At 38.8% G+C, this 21807-nt stretch overlaps 1 protein-coding gene across 1 annotated transcript in view; it reads left to right on the top strand.

Annotated features, from left to right (window-relative positions):
* SCAF8 (SR-related CTD associated factor 8) overlaps window positions 1-21807 on the top strand; it is a gene marked incomplete at its 5' end in the record, with an annotated part of 76516 nt that overhangs the window by 15298 nt on the left and 39411 nt on the right. The window contains 2 exon segments of the mRNA XM_082404535.1: window positions 17144-17227; window positions 20599-20643. Coding sequence (XP_082260661.1) covers window positions 17144-17227; window positions 20599-20643 — 129 coding nt within the window.

The following is a 21807-nucleotide window of genomic DNA, read 5'->3' as shown; positions in this document are numbered from 1 at the left end:
TAAAGAATACTAGTTCTAATATTCTTAGTTTCTAGAGAAAACTAAAGAGTACTAAGAAAAGTAGTTTTTTTTTGTTTTTTTTTTTAAAGCTGCTACTGGGAACATTTACTGTCATTGTGGATGTCTCTTTTGCCCTGGAAAGTATTTTCATATTGTAACATTTTAATAATAGATAAAAGTTTTGGAGAGTATGAGCTATAAAGTGCTGTATTATAGTCAACATATTTTCCAGGTTGGAGAAATATTTATAAGTTGAACAAAACTTTTGAATATCAGACAGTAACAAAATACAGACCATGATGTATTTTGGACCAATATTATTTTTGGTCATCATTTATAAGAATTTCAATGTTCTGCTAAATCCAGCAAGGCTTTTAAGATGATCAATATTAAATAGTTACTAGGAGTATAATTTTGCACCAGATTGTATTTAAAGTATGTATGTCACATATATACATGTACACGTTTACATTTATATATACACACACAAACACACATATAGATGCGTATAGAACATTCTGAAAAGTAGCCTACCAGCCTTTTAGCAGTGCTTGTTTCTTAAGAGAGAAGTAGGTCGATAGGGTGCAGCGAATGAGAGTTTTCAGTGTTTGGAGTTTTTCATTCAGCATCTGTTACCATACCAGTTTTGTAATATTTCCCTCAAACCCAAAATATTATGTGTCTTAGCTTTGGGGAGAAAGATGGAGTTGGTCTGTTTTAATGTTATTTGAATTAAATCCTTTAGAGAAAGTGAGCTTCCTTGTTAAGGGTTGGAAGACTCTTAAAACTTGATCAGTAGGCATATAAGCTTCATAATCTGTTGTCCTTAAATTTTCTTGGTTATTATTATTAGTTAGGTTGATGCTATTACATGGTTGTCTCCACGGTCATCTACCATCTCACTCAGCGACTCAGTTGTGTATGTTTAGTTGGATGCTACTTGAAGGACTTTGCTTTGTTTTTGGAAACTGAGTGTTGGGGTAGCCAGAAGAACTGGGTTTGAGACGTGGCTCTGTAGCTTAATACCAGTTTGAATTTAGTTAGGTCATTTACCCTAAGTTTATATATCTGTAAAATGAGAATAATAAATACTAATCTTACTGGGCCATTCTGAAGGTAAAAGTGATATAGCATGTATAACATGATAGTGCTTAATAGTTGACAGAGTACCATAGAGATGAAAAGTAATATTTACTTTAAAGATTTTTTTTTATATATATATATAAATTTATTTATTTATTTTTGGCTGCATTGGGTCTTCATTGCTGCGCGCGGGCTTTCTCTAGTTGAGGCGAGCGGGGGCTACTCTTTGTTGCAGTGCACGGGCTTCTCATTGCGGTGGCTTCTCTTGCTGCAGAGCACGGGCTCTAGTCACGCAGGCTTCAGTAGTTGTGGCGAGTGGGCTCTAGAGTGCAGACTCAGTAGTTGTGGTGCACGGGCTTAGTTACTCTGTGGTGTGTGGGATCTTGGACCAGGGCTGGAATCCATGTCCCCTGCATTGGCAGTTGGATTCTTAACCACTGTGCCACCAGGGAAGCCCATAATATTTATTTTTATCTTCTTTATTATGCTACTGCCTATCTCTTTTTTTTAGTCTCTGCATCTGTTGCTTATATTTCTGAAATGATTTTACTGTAAGGCCTGCTAGGCTTTTGGTCTACTTATTCTCTCTCTGATATTTAGTCTTCAGTATTTTATTCTTCATCTCTTCAACTCTTAGCTCTTCAGGAAAGACTGTAATTTTGCTTTTCTCTTCTGGGATTCAGTCCCGTATCTTCTAGGTATTATGTGTTCATAAAATGGCATTGTTATCACCCCAATCTAAATTTGTCTTTCTTCTACAAACTTACTTTTAGACTTCCTCTTTATGTCAGTAGTAAAAATGTGTTCCTGAACACTCAGACCTGAAAACTTGGAATTTTCATAAGTGCCTGCCTCTCTTTTATTTGTATCTTTTCAGTCATGAAATCCAGTGAATTATTTTTAAAAATATGTTTTGCATCCTTCCCTTCCCTTTTATTCTGGACAAATACTTTGGTCCATGTCTTCATAACTCCGCACTTGGTTTGTTATAGTCAGTTTTTAATTGGCTTTTAATTTATTATTCTCTGTTCTCTCTTGTTCATACAGTAGAACTACATTTTTTAAGATTACTAGATTAATTTTTACTAGGTTAATCTCTTTGAACAACTGTTCTGTTTGAATCACTTTGTATTTTGAAAAACCATTAAGATTCCTTTGCCTTCAACTGTGCAGATTTCTTAACTGTGGATTTAATGCTTTTTATAAGACTATTTTATAAATAAATTATTTATAAATATTTATAAGTAAATATTATTAATATGTTTATCATAGGCATTGCATATTTGGAAATGCTGAGAAATAGGAAGATTTACTATATGCAAAGCTATGCTATACACTGTGTATTCCCATCTTTGTGTCTTGTTTTTGGTACTTAGTGATACTCCAGTAGGAAAGCACAGCAGTCTGTTGAGATTTTAATGCATTCCCATTAGGAAATAGCCACTTCTCCAATCCTTTGTGAAAATTACTGCTTGTCAAGAGATTTATTGATGAGTATGCTATATGTGTAAATAGTGTAGAAGCAGAATCACAGCTGTAACAGGAATGCTCTCTTTTTCCAATCAGTCCATTTCACTTCCATTTTCTTTATTAAACCTTTTATTTGTTGTTTCTAACTACATTTCATTTGTCTGAATACCTTCCCCAGTAGCATTTTTTATTTTGGCACTAAATTATGCCCCGTGTTCTTGTTTTCATGAGGCAAAGTCTTAAGGTCCTCATGGATCCCCCCCCCCTTTTTTTATTTTTAATTTTAAATTTATTTATTTATTTATTTTTGGCTGTGTTGGGTCTTCGTTTCTGTGCGAGGGCTTTCTCTAGTTGCGGCGAGTGGGGGCCACTCTTCATCGCGGTGCGCGGGCCTCTCACTATTGCGGCCTCTCTTGTTGCGGAGCACAGGCTCCAGACGCGCAGGCTCAGTAGCTGTGGCTCACGGACTGAGTTGCTCCGCGGCATGTGGGATCCTCCCAGACCAAGGCTCGAACCCGCGTCCCCCGCATTGGCAGGCAGATTCTCAACCACTGCGCCACCAGGGAAGCCCTGGATCCCCCATTTTTAAATACTAGTTTGGTATGTTATTCCTTTGTTAAATGCGTATGGGAACGTGTGGGAAGAAAAAGATGCTCAGTCACTAATGGTTAAGTAAATTGTTTCCCCATACACCAGCTTTTTAATGTACACACTTCGGATTAGTATTCCAAAAAATTACCTGTGATTACATTTTAGAGACCTTTGGGATCGTTAGTGAATTGTCAGAGCTGACAGTGGTAAATCTCAGAATATGAAGAATCTGCTATATTAGAGTAATGGTATGTCTGTGACCCCCCCCTTCCACTTCAGTAAATTGTTAGATAGTTGAGGTGAAGGTCTTTATGTTATCTTTTATCCCCTGAAGGGCTTAATATATTGTGCATATCTATAGTAGCTAATCAGTGGATGTTGGTTTGATTTAAGTCACCGATTAGCTTTGACCTGTTAATCAGTTCAGTTTGGCTTTGTATTTCCCAGTTCTTTTTGTTCTATTTGTTTTTAGTTGGTTTTGTTTTGTTTTTAGTTGGTTTTACCTTGAAAATAAAGCTTGATTGATCTGAGTAAGATTATTGCATGAGTGCTTATGATTAACTCTCAAAGTAAATTTGAAAGTAAGTACACAATGGGGATTGTTGTACATCAATTACAAGTTATATTGAGATTATTTCAGAGTGAGACATTCCACTCCTTTGAAATAGTTCTTTATTTCCATGAATATTGGCATAGGATTATAGATACAGGGTTGCAGAGATCATTAAAAGTAAAGTTTGGGGGGATGGGAGTAAAGAAATGTATGTCATAACTCTGGCTTTGGCATTCCGCTCCTTTGAGCACAATAGATCTGTTGCATTCAGGTGAATTTAGATATGAAGAAGCTGGATAGATTTATTTTTCTAGCTGTATTTGGTTACCTGATTATCTTTGGAACCTAGTAAGCTAATCTATCAAACTTAAATCAGCTTATATTTGAATAACTAATATGTGCAAGGAAGTTTTTGCGTTTAATTCTTATATTTATGAAGTTGCAGTTATTGCAAATATTTTCTATTTGTCATGTAACATTAGACATCTCCATATTTCTGCATTAATAATGTGTATATCAGGTTAACTTTCTCTCTTAGTATACCTTACTAAATCTCTCTTCCTGGACATTTTTTTTTTAACTGCCATATAAAATGTTGATGTAAAAATAATCATGATTATGGCCTTTTGCTTCTTAAAATGTGTCAAGTCACTGGTGAAATTTTATAGCTCTTATATATACTGCCATACTGTCTTTTTCTTCCAGATACTGTAGTTTTCAGTTCTAAAATTTCCATTTGGTTCTTTTTTGTAGTTTCTCATTCTGTGCTGAAAACTTCTATCTTTGCATTTATTTCAAGAGTTTTCTCCTTTACCTTATTTAGAATGATTATAACTTCTTTAAAATCCTTGACTGATAATTCCAACATCAGCGTCATTTTGGTGTTGGCATCTGTTGATTATTTTTTCCCTTGATCAGTGTGGACAGATTTTCCAGGGCAGTGAGTGAGTGAGTGAGAGAGAGAGAGAGAGAGAGAGAGTGAGAGAGAGAGAGAGAGAGAGAGAGAGAGAGAGAGAGAGAGAGAGAGAGAGAGTGTGTGTGTGTGTGTGTGTGTGTGTGTGTGTGTGTGTGTTTTGGTATGTCAAGTAAGTTTGGCTTGTATACTAGACATTTTCAATATTGTATTGTAGTATTTTATTAAAATCCTCTGAAGAATGTTGATTTTTGTTTAGCAGGTATTCAACTTGGTTTGCTTCAGGTTGCAAGTTCTGTCTTGCCTTTTTGGGTGGTTCCAATGTCAGTTCCGTTTTCAAAGCATTTCTTTTGCTGTTTAGGTGTGCCCAGCATATGTGCCACTCAGTTGTCTAGGAATTGGGTAATGGTTTACATAGATATTAGTTCTCAGAGCCTCTGCTGGGCTCCTTTGGGTCTGTTTCACCCAGGCCCAGTTTTGGGCCAAGCCCAGGACTTACGTCGGGCTCCTCTCTACCTCTCTCTGCGGCTCCCACACTCTCTCCAGATCCCGGGGCATCCTGTTCCTTGTTCTCTGGCCAGAAAGTCCGGTTTCTCTCCAGGTTTAGCCTTCAGAGGGAAGTGGCAAGAGAGGGAAGAAAATGGTATTTTTGGATAGTAGGGGCCCTTTTCCTGTCTGGAGATGGCTTTTCTCTTGGCGTTTTTGGTGCTGGGGTGGCAACAGTGGCTGTCCTTTAACCTTTAGCAGGGCCTGGGAAGAAAAGGGGGAGGAGGAGTTTCTTCCCTCACCCCTGCTTCCCCAGTAGTGTGGACGATTCCTTTTACCTAGTCTTCTGGCTAGATGAAGGGGGTTTCCCCTAGTATTGTGTTTTTAATTCTGGTATTGGCTGCACCATTTAATAATGCCGGCTCTGGGATAACAGCCCGGAAATAACAGAGGAACACAAAACACTGCGAAATTTTTTACCTTAACATCCACACACAGCTCCCCGCCCCGCTGTAACTGGTCCTTATTCAAGTTTGACTCCAGTGGGCTTGGTGTTCCCTTTTACAGAGTCCTCAGGTAGTTGTTTTTTATATGTAGTCAGTAGGGTTTACTTGTAATCAGTGAGAGAGAGAAAGGCTACAGTTGCTTACTCCATCTTGGCTGACTGTAACTCCTGTGTACTTTTTTTAAGAGTATTTTTTAACCCCCCTTTTCCAGGGACTGGGGAAGGTTGTATAAATTTGGATGTTGGATTAAAGGACCATGCAAATAAGTTCTTGCAGCCTAAATTTAGTTCTTTAAATGGTAATATTTTGGGGGGAGAGATGATAGTTTTTCTTTGTTACTAACACAGTTTTAAGCTATAATTTAGATTCTAAAATAGGTTCCTTTTTGACAGTATTTAAAACCAGAATATTAACCTTAGATGTCTGCCATGCTTGAGAAATGGGATATTCTGCTTAATAATATAAAAGGTTAATTATTTATGTGAAACTGCTTGTAGCCGATAGCAAAAGATAATTATTTATGAAGGATATAAACATTTGTATTTGTCATAATAATCTTGTTAGTACCTTCATATATCAAATTCTGGCTTTTTGTTTTTCATTTTCTGCTTTTTTTTAAATTAGAGGATCTCTAACCGCCCCCGCCAAAGCTTGGTGTATAGATTTGATCTTACTGGACAGATGTTTGCATAATTCAGATTTATAATTAAAAAAAAAATAGGCATCATTTCCCTTTATAATATCTTACATTTTTAAAAAAAGGGATTCTGGGGCTTCTCTGGTGGCGCAGTGGTTAAGAATCTGCCTGCCAATGCAGGGGACACGGGTTTGAGCCTTGGCCTGGGAAGATCCCACATGCTGCACAGTAACTTAAGCCCGGGAGCCACAACTACTGAGCCCACGTGCCACAACTGCTGAAGCCCGCGCGCCTAGAGCCCGTGCTCTGCAACAGGAGAAGCCACCGCAATGAGAAGCCCACGCACCACAAGGACAGTAGCCCCCGCTTGCCGCAACTAGAGAAAGCCCATGGGCAGCAACAAAGACCCAACACAGCCAAAAATAAAATAAATAAAATGAATAAATTAAAAACAGGAAAATTAGAGAAGCTGCCATCCTTTTAAAAAAAACAAAAAAGGGATTCTAGATTTGAGATTCTGAAAAAGATGTACAATTTTGCATACTCTTCACCATATCACATTATTACCTTCATTATGTACTTAACTGTACTCTGCAAAGTGTGTCTATTTGTTTATTAGAATGTTGTCCATCGCCAAAAGCAGCCCATTAGTTCCATGAGAACAGAGACTGTCTACCTGTTCTATTGGATCCATAGTGCCTGGTGCTAATTGAGTATATTTGGAATGAGTGATGAATTGTTGGATCATAGATGATTTGCGTTTTCTGCCGTCTTCATGCTTTTTTTGCATTTTCCAGTTTTTCCATAGTAATTTTTTTTTTAATGAATTTATTTATTTATTTATTTTTGGCTGTGTTGGGTCTTCGTTGCTGCGCGTGGGCTGTCTCTAGTTGCAACGAGCGGGGGCTATGCAGTGCGCGGGCTTCTCATTGTTGTGGCTTCTCTTGTTGTGGAGCACAGGCTCTAGGCACGCGGGCTTCAGTAGTTGTGGCTCCTGGGCTCAGTAGTTGTGGCTCGCGGGCTCTAGAGCGCAGGCTCAGTAGTTGTGGCACACGGACTTAGTTGCTCCGCGGTACGTGGGATCTTCCCAGACCAGGGCTCGAACCCGTGTCCCCTGCATTGGCAGGCGGATTCTTAACCACTGTGCCACCAGGGAAGTCCCATAGTAAAATATTTTTATAACCAGAAAAAAGTTATAAGATTTTTTTTTTTAAAGGTGATTATTTTTTATGTTCTCTCACTGGTTTTTAGGTATTATGTAACATTTCAGGTTTTGTGCTTTGGTGTTTGCAATTATGGCCTTCCCCCCTCCGCCCCGCCCAGAGATGCATTTGAAACTTTGTTCTGAAGTTTTCATGCTGGCACAATATTTAGTGTAAAATTGGGAGTTCTGCCTTTGTTAAAAGCCTGATCTGGTGGTCCTCACAGTATATCTGTGATGTATCTTTTATTTAGCCTTTGCTCTTTAAAACATTCTGATTGCTCAAGAATATTGCTACTTCAGTAGAAGTTAACCCAAGTTTATAAAGAGCTTCGTTTCAAATACTTTTTACAAAGAAATTTACTTTTAAAACCTTAGGAAAATGTCGATATTGGTCACATTATTCTTTTAGAATGCGCTTTTCTTAATGTTGGATCTACTACTGTTTTTCTTAATGTTGGATATACTACTGTTAGTCTAATGTTAATGTTCTCTGGTCACATTTTGTCATGTCCTGTGAGTCTGATTTTATATGTCACTTTTTTACATGCTTGTATTATCAGATAGTTTATGTTGTATTCCAAACCAGAAGTAATACGGAAGATTGTGCATGTAAAGAAAGGAGGACTCACATGTCAGGGAGTGGGAAGTGTTGGATGTGGAGAATGCGTCGTGTTTGACCTGTCGAGGTAAAACTTGTGATGAGGTGCGCTGCTTCTCAGCTATTACAGTTGGTGAATACTGTGCTCTTGAAAATGACTAGCAGTGAAGCAAGTCTCTTATTTACTTTTTTTTTTTTTTATAAATTTATTTATTTTTATTTTTGGCTGTGTTGGGTTTTCGTTGTTGCACGAGGGCTTTCTCTAGTTGCAGCCAGCGGGGGCTACTCTTTGTTGCGGTGCATGGGCTCCTCATTGCGGTGGCTTCTCTTGTTGCGGCATGTGGGCTCAGCTGCTGTGGCTCACGGGTTCTAGAGCACAGGCTCAGCAGTTGTGGCACACGGACTTAGTTGCTCCGCGGCATGTGGGATCTTCCCGGACCAGGGCTCGAACCCGTGTCCCCTGCATTGGCAGGCGGATTCTTAACCACGGCACCACCAGGGAAGCCCTCTTATTTACTTTTTATTCCTATATGCAAAATACTGAATTTCTATTTTGAAAGTTAGGAAAAGACAGGTAACTTTTATTTTGAAATTTTAATTTCTGTTGAATACTTTGAATTATAAAAATGGTTTTTGCAAAAATATTTATGAAAAGTAGAAAAATCTATACAGTCAAGTTAGAAAATTAAGATAAATCGTTCACAGCTTTCTTCTACCTTATTCACTTTCTGTTGCTGTGTAACACATTGCCACAAACTTAGCTTGCGGCTTAAGCACCATGTACTTATTTCACAATTTCTGTGGGTCAGGATCAGGCACTGGTTAGCTGGGTCCTCTGCCGATGGGCTCACTAGGCTGAAATCAAGGCGTCAGCCAGGCAGGCTGTGCTCGCATTTGAAATTTGTGATCCTCCGCCCAGCTCATTCAAATTGTTGGCTTAATACAGTTCCTTGCCACTGTAGGACTGAGGTCTCCATTTTATGTGCTGGCTACGGGCTGGGTGTCTCTCGGAGTTCCTAGCGGCCACCCTCTCAGGTCCTAGTTGCCTTGTAGCCTTCTCATGTGTGTCTTCACATGGCTGTGAGAGGGGCTAGTTCTCTGGTGTCTCTTCTTAGAAGGGCAGTAATTTTACTGGATAAGGCCTTCACTCTTAGGACCTCATTTAACCTTAAATACAATACCTCCATAAAGGCCCTGTTTTCAGATACAGTTGACCCTTGAACAACACGGGTTTGAACTGTGAGGGTTCACTTATATGTGGAATTTTTTCAATGGTAAATGCTGCAGTACTAAACAACCCGTGGTTGGTTGAATCCACGGATGCAGAACCGTAGATATGGAGGGCTGGCTATAAGGTATATGTGGGTTTTTGACTATGTGGAGGGTCATCACCCCTAACTCTTGCATTGTTCAGTGGTCACTGCACAGTCACGTTAGGGATTGGGACTTCAACATATGAATTTTGGGGGAGAGATACACTGTAGAAGGCCAGGGTTGGCAAGTGGAGTTAAAACAAGATTGTATTAAAATATAATGTTACATTTTTCAAAATAACGTATGCATGTAGTTTCTTTTTAAGCACAAAAGAGATTTTATTGGAAGCTCTTTCTTCTCACCCTATGCTGGATCTCCAAAAAGAACAGTGTTTTAATTCATAACACTTCTTCTGATGATAACCTTCATATCACTAAACAGTAATTTTATATGTGTTTCTTTAATGGTCAATTTGAGACAGTGACATTTTGCAACAGTAGGTGAGGCATTAGTTCACTTGTGCCGCTCTTGCCCTCTGAATACCTTGATTTTGAACGGTGAGACTGGATTTTTGCAGGGCAGATTATTTCCCTCTTTGGCCGTATCTGTGTGTTTGGGGGCTTGTGGTTTTCTCTTTGTTTCATCAGTTAACCAGTCCTCTTATCACATTTCCATTTTCTGGAAATTTTCTTGTCTGCTTATTCTGTTCCCATTCCCACTCTACTTTTTATTGTGAGTTTTAAATACCTTTAAAAAATTATTCCTTTTTTGTCCTGCCAATAAGAAGAAGAAAAGGAAAAGGTGGTCAGCATGCTATCTTGAATTGAAAGTACCAAGATTGTGTTGGATCCAGGAACCTTTGTGATGGTCTGATTTCTTAGGAGATTTGAAGGATCCTAACTCTGGTACTCTCAAGGCCCTGAAGGACCATTGTAGAGAAAAATGAATTGGATTGATTAATATTTTAGGTTCACACTTAAGGTTAATTCGTATTGGACGTAGAATCAACCTTGAAGGCATAAGATTAATCTGTAAATGAGCAAGATTTTACCCCAGTTTAATGGTTCTCATGGGTTTGTCAGGTCACAGGTTTTTTTGTTGCACTCTTCCAGGGTCATGGTAGAATTCATTTAATATTGCTCAAATTGGGAAAGGCACTAACATTTTTGAAGTGAAGAGTTTGCTCGAAATAACAAGCATGAAGTACAACATTTTGTTAAATTTGGGGTAATGAGCCTTACTCAGTGCATAGATGAGGAAAGGCCTGAATACACTTTGCAGGACTTGAGAGTGTCGTGTTTATCCAAAAACAAACAAGTAAACAAAGTTGCATGTTTGTAGGATTGAGAAATAAAATTGCCCAAAAATTGACCTGGTTTTGTAAAAAACTTATGTTGGAACACACCCTGCCCATTCATATACGAATTGTTTGTGGCTGCTTCTTTACGCGGGGGTAGTGCCGAGTACAGGCATACCTCAGAGGTTTCGGGTTTGGTTCCAGGCCACCAAAATAAAGCAAATTTTGCAATAAAGCAAGTCACATGAATTTTTGCTTTCCCAGTACATATAAAAGTTATGTTTACACTATACTAGTGTGCAGTAGTATTCAGTCTAAAAAATGTACATACCTTTGTTTTTAAAACTTACTGCTAAAAAATACCATCATCTGAGCCTTTGGCGACTTGTAATCTTTTTGCTGGTGGAGGGTCTTGCCTCACTGTTGATGGCTGCTGACTGATCAGGGTGGTGGTGCTGAAGTTTGGGATGGCCATGGTAATTCCTTAAGACAACAGGGAAGTTTTTGCTGCATGGATTGATTCTTCCTTTTACAAACAATTTCTCTGTAGAATGCAGTGCTGTTTAAAAGCATTTTTCCGTAGTAGAACTTTCACATTGGAGTCAGTCCTCCGAGATCCTGCCTTGTCAACCACGTTTATGTCGTATTCTGTATCCTTTGTGGTCATTCAGCAGTCTTCACAGCATCTTCGCCAGGATAGAATTCTGTCTCAAGAAACCACTTTCTTTGCTCATCCATAAGAAGCAACTCCTCATCCTTTAAAATTTTATCGTGAGATTGCAGCAATTCAGTCACATCTTCAGGCTCCACTTCTAATTTCTACTTCTCTTGCTGTTTCTACCACGTCTGCAGTTACTTGCTCAGTGAAGTCTTGAACCCCTCAGAGTCAACCATGAGGGTTGGAATCAGCTTCTTCCAAACTCCTGTTAACGCTGATATTTTGACCCTTTCCCATGAATCATGAATATTCTCAATGGCATCAAGAATGGTGAATCCTTTCCAGAAGGTTTTCAATTTACTTTGCCTAGATCCATCAGAAGAATCACTCTCTGTTGCAGCTATAACCTTATGAAATATATTTCTTAATAAGACTTGAAAGTTGAAATGACACCTTGATCCATGGGCTGCAGAATGGATGTTGTGTTAGCAGGCATGAAAACATTAATCTCATTGTACATCTCCAGCAGAGCTCTGGGGTGACCAGGGGCATTGTCAGTGAGCAGCAATATTTTGAAAGGAATTTTCTTTTTCTGAGCAGGAGGTCTCAACAGTGAGCTTAAAATACTCAGTAAGCCGTCTTGTAAATAGATGCGCTGTCATCCAGGTTTTCTTGTTCCATTTAGAGAGCACAGGCAGAGCAGATTGAGCATGTTCTTCAAGGTGGTAGGATTTCCACGATGGTAAGTGAGCATTGGTGTCAGCTAGTCACCAGCTGCATTAGCCCCTAACAGGAGAGTCAGCCTGTCCTTTGAAACTTTGAAACCAGGCATTGACTTCTCCTCTCTAGCCAGAAAGTCCTACATGGCATCTTCTTCCAACATAAGGCTATTTTGTCTACGTTGAAAATCTGTTGTTTAGTGTAGCCACTTTCATTAATTATCTGAGCTAGATCTCTTCTGGATAACTTGCTGCTTCTCCTTGCACTTTTATGTTGTGGAGAAGATGGCATCTTTCCTTCAATGTCATGGAACACCTCTGCCAGGTTCACACTTTTCTTCTGCAGTTTCCTCTCCTCTCTCGGCCTTCAGAGAATTGAAGAGAGTTAGGGACTGGCCCTGGATTTGGCTTTGGCTTAAGGGAATGTGGTGTCTGGTTTAATCTTCTATCCAGACCACTAAAACTTTCTCCATATCAGCAGTAAGGCTGCTTTGCTGGCTCATCATTCACGTATTCACTGGAATAGCACTTTTAATTTCCTTCAAGACCTTTTCCTTTGTATTCACAACTTGACTGTTCGGTGCAAGAGGTCTATCACCCTGCACCCTTCACTGACACAGGCTTGCCACAACCTTCAGTATGCTAAAAATACGCCGTCTGCACAGCACGGTGAAATGAAATATGCCTGTTGTGCGGTAGCAACCATGTAGCCTCCAAAGCCTAAAATATTTACTGTGCTGACCCCTGGCGTAATCAATGATGGACAACTTAAAAACTCTTTATTAGAAGTGAGTTTTTTGGGGGAGTAGCCAGCAGCCACTGAGAAATCTCCGTTTAGGTTAAAGATTTCTCAAACCTTGATTGAAGTCATTAGAAACTGGTTTGATTTGAAGTTGTTTTCAGATCTAGAAATGTGCATTTCATGTGGTACCTACAAGTGATAGAATAGAAAATTTAAATGTTACTGATGGAAAGAGCACTCTTCAGTGTAACTGAAAGGAGTTGAAAAACAAAAGAATGAACGAGGGCTTCCCTGGTGGCGCAGTGGTTGAGAATCTGCCTGCCAATGCAGGGGACACGGGTTCGAGCCCTGGTCTGGGAAGATCCCACATGCCGCGGAGCAACTGGGCCCGTGAGCCACAACTACTGAGCCTGCGCATCTGGATCCCGTGGTCTGCAACAAGAGAGGCCATGATGGTGAGAGGCCTGCGCACCGCAATGAAGAGTGGCCCCCGCTCGCCGCAACTAGAGAAAGCTCTCGCACAGAAGCGAAGACCCAACACAGCCAAAAATAAATAAATTAATTAATTAATTAATTTAAAAAAAGAGTTATATTGTAAAACTAGACCAATATTCCATTTGGTTATAAAAAAAAAAAAAAAAGAATGAACGAGTTAGACTGAAAACCCAGGCTGTTGTTTAGTATCTTTCCTTTGAATCCATAAGTCTTGAGTAGCCAAAGGAAAGACACGTCAGGACTGGGACTTCATTAAATTTTAGTAAAGGCATTCTGTGAAGAATTAGATGAAGTGATCTGTGCCTCTTTTCTGGCTGTCAGATTTAATAAAGAAATGAGATTTTAGAGAATCTAGATAAATGGTTAGTTGGAAGCACATGTATTCAGTGGGCCTTTGAAAAGTACTTAATTGCTTAGTATTTTTCTAAGTAATACCTTAAGTTTCTGCGTATTAAAAAGAGGGTCTCTCAGACTTCCCTGTTAGTGCAGTGGATAAGAATCCACCTTCCGACGCAGGGGACACGGGTTCAAGCCCTGATCGGGGAACTAAGATCCCACATGCCGAGGGGCAGCTAAATCTGTGCACTGCAGCTACTGAGCCCCCGCGATCTGGAGCCTGCATGCCATAACGACAGATCCTGCATGCTGCAGCGAAGGCCCCAAGTGCTGCAACTAAGACCTGACACAGCCAAATAAATAAAAGTAAATAAATAAATTTAAAAAAAATAAAGAGGGTCTCTGATAAGAGCTGACGTGTCATGCTGTTGAAATGTTCTACAAGTCTAAGTTATATTTTCCCTACCTCATTCTCCCAACCCCCCCCCCCCAAAAAAAAAAGGAAGGAAGAAAGAGAGCAAAGGTTTTGATCTGCTAGAATATGGACTAGTGCTTGATTGAAACTTTAGGGCTTTACCACACAAAATGAAAGAAGTAATGTATTGTCAACTATAGGAAGACCCTGGTGCCTCTTCCTTGCCCCAGTCATATATATTACTATGGAATGTACCTTCAGGTACCTGAATGAATAAATGTTTGATGTATACTTTAATATTATTCATTTAAATGGAGAATGCCTCCAAAGAGAAGGATTTTAATTTAATAATGACTAACCCTGTTGAGTGACTTAAGTGTGTTCTAAAAGCTTTATATGCAATGTTTCTGTGAAATGAGTATTGCTTCTGTTTTCTAAATGGGAAAACTAAGATTCAGAGGTTTAGCAACTTTGTAATAAGGTAACATAGTTGGAATTAAAATCCAGGTCTTTCTGTGCAAAGCTTGTATAATGCTGTGTCTTGTATGTATTTGTTCATTTTAATTTATTTTTAACAAATTCTTACTCTCAAGAAATTCTTATTCTCTGCCAGACACTGAGGATATAGTTTGGACAAAGGGGAAAAAAAAAAAAATCTAAACAAAAAAGGCAGTTTCTCTTCTTAGAGCTTATTCTTTAGTAGGAGAGGGCAGATCTGGATCTCAGATGGGCTGCAGTCTGGGCCTGCTAAGAACTTCTGGGAAATTGACCTTTGCTTTACACAGCTTGCTGAAAACACTGTGTTCATGTTATTTTGCACCTAGTGAGGTGATGGCATACAGTTAGATTTTCTAAAACAGACAGGTAGGAATTGAGGCCATGAGTATATTAAAATTCCCTGTGAGTTTGACAGAGGTAGTTTCTTAAAGGATCTGATGGGATCCTAACCCCGGTTGGGCAATATCATCAACAAGTGGACACCTCTGTGGGAACTTACGTTTATACTTCTCCCAAGGTTGATTTCAGTTTGGACAGCTCTTGGTGTTCAGTTAACGTCTTATTGCTTAAACTGCATTAAAGGAACTTACATCCTTTGTCTCAAGGATGTCAGTCTTTGTCACCCTTTGGGACAGTCCTTTTAAAAATCAAATATTAGTTAAATCATCATGCAAGTAAGTGTCAAATTCTGTGATGAATGCTTCAAAGGTGAGTGACAGTACAATGAGGGTATAAAAGGTGGTATAGCTCTGGTTGGGGAGATGTAGGTAAGGCTTTCCTCATTAGGTGATGCTTTAACTAAGATGAACGAGTATGCATAAACTAGTAGGGAGGCCCTAGTTCTATTCCAAATAGAGGAAACAAGCCCATTTTTGAAGGCTCTGTGTCAGGGAACTGAAAAAAGACCATTGTGCCTAGGGCAGAGAGCTGGGGAGAGGAGCATGGTGTGAGATGAGACTGGAAAGGTAGACAGGAATTAGATCAGGCAAGGGCCTTGTATGTGTAGATTTTTGTGTATCTCCAAAGAGTGGGAAGTCATTGAACTTTTTAGGGTGGTAGAGGAAGTAGGTGAGCATCAGTCACCTGATCAGATTAGTTTTTGAAAAGATAGACATGCCATCTCAGTGTGCGCGATGAAGGTAATTTGGACTGTGGTCGTGGTGGTGGTTGGAGGGAGAAGAGGAGACACACATGGAAGAAACTGGGTAAAAATCAATAGAATTCAATGATGAATAGGTTATAAGGGCTGCTGGAGCAAAGGCTATAGAGCAGCGGTCCCCAGCCTTTTTGGCACCAGGGACTGGTTTCGTGGAAGACGGTTTTTCCGTGGACGGGGTCGGGGGTCCGGGATGGATGGTTCAGGCGGGAACGGGAGTGACGGGGAGCAGCGGATGGAGCTCCGCCCACTCGCCCGCCGCTCGCCTCCTGCTGCGCGGCCCGGTTCCTAACAGGCCGCGGACCACTGCAGTCCCGCCCCGGGGGTGGGGGACCCCTGCCATAGAGGGCTCCCTAGTTGTTTAACCAACCAGTGTTGTTTTGAGTTGCTTTGAAAGTCTGTTCAAGTTGTTTTTGCGACGTTCTGAGGGCCAAAGCTTAGTGTCCAGGCTTCTAGTTAATATCTTATAGCATTGTAGTTAAATTCCCAGCATCGTTTAGTACCAGTTTTCATCAGTATTTATTTAAGCTTAGTTATTTGTCTTTTGCCTGATTTCCCCGCCTTGTCTTCATCCGTTTTCTCTCTAAGCAGTATTATTATCCTTTGTGTATATGAGAAATCTTGAAACAAAAATTTGGGGCGGGGGGGGGTGGGATTATTGCTAAACATTAGATCCCTTGACTTCTAAGAACAATTACATTGAGATATAATTCACATACCACACAATTAGCCAATTGAAAGTGTATAATTCAGTATGGTTGTGCAGTCATCACCACAGTCCATTTTAGAATATTTTCGTCACCTAAAAAACATGCTTTACTCATTAGTTATCACTCCTCATTTCTCCCCAGCTCCCCCAGCTGTAGACAGTCACCAATAGATTTGCCTTTTCTGGACATTTCGTATAAATGCAATTCTGTAACATGTTTTAAATAAGGCTTTTTAAACTGAGCATGTTTTCAAGGTTCATCCATGTTGTAGCATGTATCAGTACTTCATTGCATTTTCATGGCTAATATTTCATTGAATGGGTAGAAGAAATTTTGTTTGTCCATTCCTCAGTTGATGGACATTTAGGTGGTTTCCACTTTTTAAATGAATTTTTTATGAATAATGCTGCAGTGACCGTTTGTGTACAAGTTTTTATGGGAACGTATATTTTCACCTCTGTTGGGTATATACCTGGGAGTGGAATTGCTGAGTCGTATTACATATTATTTTTCATTTTTCGAAAAACTGCCGAAATGTCTTCCAAAGCTGCTGCACCATTTTACGGATAAGGGTTCATTTCTCTACATCCTTGCTAACACTTGTCTTTTTGATTATAAGCAAGTAAGTGTAAAGTGATAATCTCATTGTGGTTTTGATTTGTATTTGCTTGTTGGCTAGTAATGTTGAACTTGATTTTTAAAAGAAAAGCAGCACTTTAATTTCATTGAGGATATAAAAATAGAAATGGTTGGTAATTTCATGTAATTGCGTAGAGACCATTAGTTTTGCTGTGTTTAAAATTTGTTCTTCTTTTTCATCAGTTGTATTCCCTCAATGACTACAAGCCACCCATTTCTAAAGCGAAAATGACCCAAATTACTAAAGCAGCCATCAAAGCTATTAAGGTGAGTAACACATTTTACTCTTGTGTTTTTCAAAGGAAATACTACACTAATATTTTGGAGGAGGGATGATTTTTATAGATTATATGTTTTCTTCCTCTTTTCAGAGTTAGTACATGTTCAAGGGAAAAAACACAAAAATGAAAATCTGTCACCTGCAAACTCTCACCTAGAGATAAACACTTAATATCTTGATAAATATTCTTCCATAAACTTGAAAGCAATCATTTTCCCTTATTTTTCTTAGGTAAGATTTTAGATGTAGCCACATTGTGGAGAATGTGTTTAACATTGTTATTTGTCACACTGACTTTACAGAATCTTGAAATACGAGTTAAGAAAAGGTTTCTTTAAAAAAATAAATGTATTCTTTTTCTTACTGATTGTATTATAGATTTAAAAATGGGCCATTATGGAAAATAATTGGGCTTCATTGTACATAGGACATTTAAACTGTGGGAAGAGGCCACAGGTATTTAGCCATTGTTCTGATAACAGTGGTTTTGACTTATGGATACTTCTGAAAATCTCAGGAAAAGGTTGGGTCATCTCTAGAGAAATACACATATGTACAGAATTTTGCATAAAATTTCTTGGTTTTAGGGACCTTATGAAGCTCGACCATAGACATCTCTCCAAAATGTTCTTGTCCCCAAAGCTAAGACTCCCTGCTCTAGTAGGGTTATTAAAATTGAGAATGAGTGCTTATTTTTAATTAAGAAGGTATTAACCTATAGATATTTGGTGATATGTTTTCCTACTCTGAGCATTAGCTCATAACCAGAAGCACCATTATTTAAGTAAGTCGTCTTTTTTGTTTGTTTGTTTTTGGCCACACTTCGCTGCTTACGGGATTTTAATTCCTCGATCAGGGATCACACCCAGGTCCCGGCAGTGACAGCGCCTAGTCCTAACCACTGGACCACCAGGCAATTCCCTGAATAAATTGTCTTTCACTAATAGCATTATTTGTTAGATTTAACGAATTCTTCTTTACAGAGAATCACTACTAGGAGAAAATCTAGGTAGTTGATTTTGCAGTGTTCTAATGCCCCAAACTTAGTTTTCAAACTTATAATTAATATCTGACAGTATTATTGTTCAAATCCCTGTATTTATGTGCAGAATATCAAAGAGGGGATAAGGGCAGTGACCAGTAGACACATTTAAGGAGAGAATTCTTCAAAGAAGTGGTTTTTCAGTTTACCTGATACACTCAATATAGAATGTCAGTCTCTTCTGCTTGCTTTATACTCTTCTTCATTGTGATCTGATTTTTATGGCCATGATCCTGAGAGTATGTGAACGTGTATATTATTATCATTTTTATTCGGTGAAAATTAATAATTGATGCATTTAATATAACCTTTTGTTGAACAGAATACTTTTTAATTAGAAGACTAAGGAATAGGTATTAGCATTATTTCCATTTTTCAGATGTTGGAAAGGTCTAAGAGAAGTAATTTGCAACAGTCAGAATAAAAACAGTTAGATTTTGATTTTCTCTCAATTAAGAGTCTAAACATGTTATACTGTACTATTTTGATTTATTGGTACTGTCTTAATGTTTTTAATTTTGAAAAAACACAAATATGTTGCAAAATATAATGAGCAACACATAGCCTCTTAGATTCACCAGGTGTTAATATCTTGCTACATCTGGTTTATTTCTACACACACGCGTGCACGTACACCCACACACACACACTGAAGCACGTACACACGCAGTTTCACGTTTTTTTGGCTGAATCATTTTGAGAGTTCGTTTCAGTGTTCATTGAGAATAGCACGTAGTCCCTAAATACTTGAATTTGAATGTCCTAAAGCAAAGAGATTTCCTAGGTAACCAAATACACATCATGTGCAAGAAATTTCACTTTGACATAATATTATTATCTAATATATAATCTACACTTTCATTTACCAGTTGTCTCAGTATTAACTTTAGCACCTGCACCTGTGCATTTTCAGGATCCAGTTGAGATCCTGTCATTTATTTATCCTGTCACCCAGCCTTTTTGCTTTGTTTTGTTTTTGTTTTCTTTTTCATTACATTGACATTTTTGAAGAGTTCAGACCAACTGTTTTGCAGTACTGTATTAATTTAAACTGCATTTGATACATATGTAAGTTGATATTTGAACTGTCTTTTAAATCAGATTTAGATGATACTGTGTTTCATATTAAGGTAAGTCATTGGCTTTCTGTCAATGTTTAGAGACATGATTATTTTTCTGGGTGCTCGTTAACACTGCACACTGTCAACAAAACCTCTGATAACCTATTGTGGAAGAAGGCCTATGTGAGTTGAGAATCTTTGAATTAACAGTAAGTTGTTTTACTCTGAATTACATATAGTACATTAAGTAACTAGAAGCAAGAAGCACTGCCAAGATGTCTTCCAGAAAAATTATTATTTATTAAGAACCACTCAGTGTGTAATTACTATTTTATATATTGATTTTAAATGTTTAATTACTTATAAAGTGCCTAATAACTTCTAAGTAGTTGTTCGGCTTTTTTTTTTTTTTTTTTTAAACATCTTTATTGAAGTATAATTGCCTTACAATGGTGTGTTAGCTTCTGCTTTATAACAAAGTGAATCAGTTATACATATACAATATGTTCCCATATCTCTTCCCTCTTGCATCTCCCTCCCTCCCACCCTCCCCATTCCACCCCTGTAGGTGGTCACAAAGCACCGAGCTGATCTCCCTGTGCTATGCGGCTGCTTCCCACTAGCTATCTATTTTACATTTGGTAGTGTATATATGTCCATGACACTCTCTCACCCTGTCACATCTCACCCCACCCCCTCCCCATATCCTCAAGTCCATTCTCTAGTAGGTCTGTGTCTTTATTCCCGTCTTGCCACAAGGTTTGTTATATATACTTGCAGTTCCATTTTCCAGGAGAAGCAGAAGAAGATAATGAAGTTGAAAACATCTCCCTTGCACACATTTATTAATGCTCTTTATTTTCAGTTACTTGATTTTTCTAGTACTAACCTAATTTAGCCAATAAAATGATACTAAAGGAGATCTTTACTTTTTTTCCAGGAAGGAAGAATGTACATCTACCAGTGTCTTACCACCAGTATTTTGCTGTCAACCTATTTGTGAAAGTTTGCTTTCTTAAAGACTGTAATAGAATTCTTTTGTATCTGTGTTAACGTAACACACTTTGGATTTACTGATCATATACCTACTTGAAGAACCCTTTACTAATCATAGCTAGTTTAATCATGAAGTTAATCAAAATTCATGATTAAAATTCATTGCTCTGATAGACCTTTGAAGCTATGTTAAACCGTATGTTTAGCAGGAAAGTTGTAATCAAACATTTAAAACCACATTTCTTTTTTTTTCTTTTAGTTCTATAAACATGTGGTACAGAGTGTTGAGAAATTCATTCAGAAAGTAAGTATATAATTTTCTATGTATATGCTAAATGTTCTGTAACTATAGATTAATGGCCTGCGCTCTTCTCTTTTAAATCAAATACCCAAGTTTAAATTGTTTTGATGGACTGTTCAAAAGTGATTCCATTTGTTTTAATATCTGATTAAGAAATAAAATGAAAGTGCCTTTTGGATAATTCTAAAAACAAAAGCTTTCAGATAGATGTTTTTGTTAATTTCCTTTGCCATTAGTGAGCATCCATCCCTTGAAGAAAATGTTTCAATATGATTGATTTTTTTAAAAATTAATTAATTAATTAACTAACTAATTTTTTTGGCTGTGTTGGGTTTTTGTTGCTGCGCGCGGGCTTTCTCTAGTTGCGGCGAGTGGGGGCTACTCTTCGTTGCGGTGCGCAGGCTTCTCATTGCGGTGGCTTCTCTTGTTGCAGAGCACGGGCTCTAGGCACGCGGGCTTCAGTAGTTGCAGCACGCGGGCTCAGTAGTTGTGGCTCATGGACTGTAGACCGCGGGCTCAGTAGTTGTGGCGCACGGGCTTAGTTGCTCCGCGGCATGTGGGATCTTCCCGGCCAGGGCTCGAACCCGTGTCCCCTGCATTGGCAGGTGGATTCTTAACCACTGTGCCACCAGGGAAGCCCCCCAATATGATTGATTTTTTTTTTTTTAACTCATTTGCGTTTTTTTTTTTTTTTTAATTAATTTATTTATTTATGGCTGTGTTGGGTCTTCATTTCTGCGTGAGGGCTTTCTCTAGTTGCGGCAAGCGGGGGCCACTCTTCATTGTGGTGCGCGGGCCTCACTATCGTGGCCTCTCCTGTTGCGGAGCACAGGCTCCAGATGCACAGGCTCAGTAGTTGTGGCTCACAGGCCCAGTTGCTCTGCAGCATGTGGGATCTTCCCAGACCAGGGCTCGAACCCGTGTCCCCTGCATTAGCAGGCAGATTCTCAACCACCGCGCCACCAGGGAAGCCCCATGACTGATTTTTAATGAAATTATAGATTCATTATTTTTTATAGCCTTTAAAGAAATTCTCCCTTGTTATTTGAAGCTGAATGCTTAGAGAGCAGTCTTCCTTTTAGATAAGATGTAGTAAAATGTAGTAAAAATACCAGCCACTTTCCTTCTGCTGATTCATTTTGTCTCATCCATTAGGGCATTATACAT

The sequence above is a fragment of the Balaenoptera borealis genome, assembly GCF_965194805.1.
Source record: "Balaenoptera borealis genome assembly, chromosome: 9".
NCBI classification, from domain to species: domain Eukaryota; kingdom Metazoa; phylum Chordata; class Mammalia; order Artiodactyla; family Balaenopteridae; genus Balaenoptera; species Balaenoptera borealis.
This window is presented reverse-complemented; position numbering and strand designations above follow the sequence as displayed.